Source organism: Pinus tabuliformis, chromosome 9, assembly GCF_031772625.1.
Source record: "Pinus tabuliformis cultivar Carrire ecotype Pingquan chromosome 9, CPIR1, whole genome shotgun sequence".
Lineage (NCBI taxonomy): Eukaryota > Viridiplantae > Streptophyta > Pinopsida > Pinales > Pinaceae > Pinus > Pinus tabuliformis.
This window is the reverse complement of record NC_142307.1, coordinates 725,648,094-725,653,020: the sequence shown is the minus strand read 5'-3', so window position 1 is coordinate 725,653,020 and position 4,927 is coordinate 725,648,094. Positions and strand designations below refer to the sequence as shown.

Here is a 4,927-nt window from a genome sequence, read left to right as displayed (position 1 = left end):
TTAGTCTTCTCATTGGAAAATTGGCCTCCTTTTGGAAATTCAAACAACTAGAGAAAATTGGCCCTCTGCAAAATAATTCAACCTCACTTAGTCCTAGACAAATTGGAGACCATTGTAAAGTAATATCTTCAACAAATATCTCCCCATTCACCACTAAAAACCTATTCTAGTGTCCCACACTATCACCTTGCATTTGCTCAATTGAATTTTGTATGTCTCCAAGATGCCCATCAACTTCCTCTTATAATATTTGGTTGAGAATTCAATGGCCAAGATTTAATCACAATTGATGGCTAAGATGATATTGACTCCATCAAATCACTTTTCTTGAAGCCACTAGAGAGAATTCCACTTGTCTCAATTAATATTGATAAATTAACCAGTTTCCCTAAGTTAGACGTAGGAATTTCTTTTTAAAAACTAGTTAATAATTTAATTAAGAAATTTTCGCTTAGAAAAATAAACTAGGCCTGGAGATAATTTATCTTCTTGCGCTATTAGCCTCAATGACATTTCCTAAGACTAGAACACTTGCCTAGGCTACAAAATATAACACAAAATAGCAGACCTCCAAAAATTGATGTAACAGACGAAGTAGGAGGTTTCCTTTCCATCACAACAATAACAAATTCATGGTTTTTTTCCCTTCACCGTTTCCACGTATCTATGATTTCCACATGTGTTTCTTTACTATGTTGATTCTTATGTTGTAGTTGAATGTTGTTTACATGTTAAATTTGTTTTGCATATGATGTAATGTTGTTCAATTAATAGGTTAGATAAATATTGCAAAAATTCATAGGCTTATTTACAATATTTAGTGGAGAGATACTTGTTTCCTATTACTGGGGAATTTGCACAAGTTAATGATTGTTAAATTCAAAAAATTATATCAACTGCTTTTATATGCAACTATGTAATATTTATTTGCGACCATCGGGAAAATTTTATGGGCCAAAATTTTGGACATTTGCTGAAAGAAATATTAGCCAATTTGATTAAAAAACTACATATTTTTTACACATATAATTAAATACATGACATTTTCCAAAACTTTACCAATTTTAATAGTAAATTACATATTTTTTTCATTTAATATTACCTTCATTCTATACATATAAATTTTCAAACCAAAATAATAGCCTACAATACTATATATATATATAATCTTTAAAAAATACCCTAGTGTAATACAATCTAGATATATGTTATTTCTTATTTCTTAGTATAACATGAAAATAACCTTTTTCCTATAACGTGGAGGTCACTGTAAATTCCAAATTTCAATTGAATTTTAAGAAATTCATTTATCTTCTTCGAAGGTCATAATTTCTAATCATATGATTTGAGCAATGATGGTTCAAAAACTATGTATATTTAGCATCTTCTTTTAATAGATTTCATGTGAAGAATGTGGTGTGCTTCTCTTTGATCTATTGATAATACAAATTTCTTTTTACTTTAATCAAAAGCATAGTTCCTATGGCACTAGCAATACATACATTATATATTTATGTGATTTTAATAACTCTTTTCTCTTTCTATACCGTCTTCTTGTGGTCTCCCTATGCCCCGATATATCCATTGCCAATGAAAAACTTCATTTATATTTTATTTTCTAAATGCGAGAGGATTAATGTTCCCATCCATTTTCACACAAAACCATAAATAGTGCATTTACATTTAGTTCTTTCTAGAACACTAGATACATTCCTCATAAAACCACAAAGATCCTACCTACTTACTTTTGAAGTGGTTACAATTTGTATTTTTTCAATCTCTATGACCACTAAATCATACTTTTGACGCATGGATCTAAAAATATTTTCCAAAATTATTTACTCTACAATATATTCACACTAATCATTACTCATCTTCTTTCATTCTTCAACTTTTAAACATTTGAATTCTCTTTTTAGAATTTGAAGCCTTACCATTTTTTCTTATATTTAAATTTTGGTAAATACATATTCAAAACATCTTTTCATTCATGACACTTGCCAAGGAAGATTGACTTCTTCAATGTAGATAGTGTACCAGTATAAAAATAGGTTAATCTTTTTATTACTATTCTATTTTTTTAATTATGTTAATATAATGAAAACACTAACATCAAAGTTCAACAAAACAATAATTTTATTAATTCCCATAGATATTCATATAAAACGCGTTTCTTAAATATTTAAAAATCATGTTTTCTTTTATAAAGTTTATTAGAATTTTAAAATAAGCTCAGTGTAATAATCCATTTTAATTTATTAGATAATTTGAAATATTTTTTTTTTCTACATAGTCTATTTATTTAAAATGATCATATATTTAATGTTTCTAAAATGACATAAAAATTAAATAAATTACTGAGCACAAACTTATCATTTCAATAAATCCAATTAAATTTCAACAAATCTTATTTAAAGTGCTAAAAACAATGGACCAGAATGTATAAACAAAACCAAACACTTCTAATATATTAAAAATAGATTTTCATAAAAACATTTTTGATTACACCAAATATAACCATGAAAAAAAATCTGATGGAATAATATATAAGCGGTTGCGATGGCTGATTGATGGGTCAACGTAGAATTGATTTCCATGGCTGATTCACCTAATATTTGGTAATCAGAAGAATATAGCCGTGGTCAATTATTTAACAGCTACTTACATTACTTAACAGCTACAAAACCGTATAAAACAGTATGTTCTTTGGGATTTGCTTATATATAACTACCATAACAATATCCAAACAACCCTCGTCTAAGGCCTTTTTTTCGTTGGGATGAAAAAAATGTTGGTTTATATTATTTACTAATGTATATTCATCATGAGTACATTTAAACTTTCATATTCAAAACGTTTCTATTAGCAATGGACCAAGAAATAGATCTATACATATCTTATCATATTCAAAAAGATCATATTTACAGCAAGAAGTACTATGATTGAGATAGTGGGTTCTACCTAATTGATTGTGCGAAAGGGAAAGAGCATAACCATGTAGACTTAGCATAGATATAATAACATAATTCAAAAACAAGAGCCTCTCCAGATAAGTGTAATAAGTGTAATGTGTAATGTATGGTAACAAAATAATTCAGAAGTACTGTGATTGACATAGTGGGTTCTACCTAATTAATTGTGCCAAAGGGAAAGAGCATAACCCTGTAGACTTAGGATAAATATAATAATAAAGTTCAAAAACAAGAACCTCTCCAGATAAGTGTAATGTATGGTAACAAAATAATCCGCAATCGACCCAGAAATACACTTATATATATCTCATCATATTAATAAGATGCTATTTACATCAATAACTGCCATGATTGAGATAGTGGGTTCTACCATAATTGACTGTACCGAAAAGAAAGAACATAACCATATAGACTTAACATCGATATAATAAGAAAATTCAAGAACTGGAGCCCCTCCAGATAAATGTAATGTACAGTACCAAAATAATCAGCAACCCCATACTTTAACAGCAAGTCTGCAACCTGGTTCTTCTCCATATATGTGCTCCAAGGTAATAGATATAAATGTACCACTGCCACTCTAAAATACGAGAAGATGGTATCGTTACTTAATCATTCTTAAATATTTTCCTCTTACTGCATCAGTACTCTGCATTCTCTTTTCTTTAACTACATGACCAAGAAGTCGTGCAAGTTGACGATTCATTATCGTCATTCTTCTGATTTTCATTCATGACGCTGAAAAGAGCAGCACCCAGAAAATGTACTGAAATTCGGGTCCTCGTTTTGATGGCTAATGGTGAAAAAAGAAGCACCCACCGGTAATCCAAGTGCATTATCAAGAACAAAAGTTGTGATCCTGAAGCCTTCCCGGGAGTTTGGTGGATGGAAGGGCTGAAATTCATGCATCTTGAACAATGCGAAAACTAACATGGAGGTAAACGGTCTAGGAGGTTCATAGGGAACCACATCGATCATCCGCGGCAATCCTAATATTGCAGCACATAGAATCAAATTACATATTCATGATAGGACGCACATTTGATATTCTATCGACAAATTTCATGGCCAAAGAAAGAAACGTAATCATCATACCTGTATCATTGGGGATGCGGAGGTAACCCACTTGTAACCTGCATAACGTAGCCGTTAACACCGTTGTTCTGAAATTAGTTAATCGATTCTACGTGACATTTTATTAGAAATCTGTTCCGAGTTCAGGCGGATTATAGCATACCAGTGCAGATACCCGCCGTCAGGATCCATCAAAACCTGATGATGGTTTTATGAAATAATTAATGGTATGAATTTCAATTTCAGGAAATACAGGTATATAAATAACTATTACGCAACGAATTGATTAAATCAGGAATTAAACTTACAACTGCTATTAATTTCGGGTCTCTGAAGATTTGCTGTATCTCTAGATCATCAAGATTATAATAGTTATCCAACCTAGTAGGAGGGTGTTGCACTTGAGCATGGGCTACTTCATCACCTATCTTGATTCGTGTATCGCCGTACAGTATAACGATCCCCAGACGAGGATTGAAATCAAAGAGAAGTTCGGGGCCGATAACTCCAAACTCCATCAGCCTCCATCTTATCTCCTCCATTATTTTCCGCAACACAAAGCGGGAGGATGCGAAAGAAAAAATGGACAACGCGTCTGAAATCTCTGGAGCCAAAGGTCCGAAATGTAGAGTAATTAGTGAAAGAATGGACCGGAGTTCCACACCGGATTTCAATTTAAAAGGCGGGGAATGTGGGACCCACGAAGAAACACTTAAAAATAATGTGATGAAGTGAGTCACGGTTTGTGATGGAGGCGCTTTTCATAGAAAAGGTGAAGCAGATTTGTTTCCCCGCTAATAATAATAAGCAAATTCTTATGTTTATTCATATATGATGAAGGTCATTCATATATTTATAAATTAAAATATTTAAAAAGTAAT

The 4,927-nt window shown here is 31.4% G+C and overlaps 1 protein-coding gene across 1 annotated transcript; it reads right to left on the bottom strand.

Annotated features, from left to right (window-relative positions):
* Positions 1-3,698: 3,698 nt before the first annotated feature.
* On the bottom strand, positions 3,699-4,588 carry LOC149150741 (protein TWIN SISTER of FT-like). The gene is made up of 4 exons (XM_089442930.1): positions 4,355-4,588; positions 4,210-4,244; positions 4,068-4,105; positions 3,699-3,961 (listed from the first exon to the last, which is right to left on the bottom strand). The coding sequence occupies exons 1-4, from the start codon at positions 4,586-4,588 to the stop codon at positions 3,699-3,701; spliced, it is 570 nt and encodes a 189-aa protein (XP_089299056.1).
* Between the last annotated feature and the right edge of the window lie 339 nt (positions 4,589-4,927).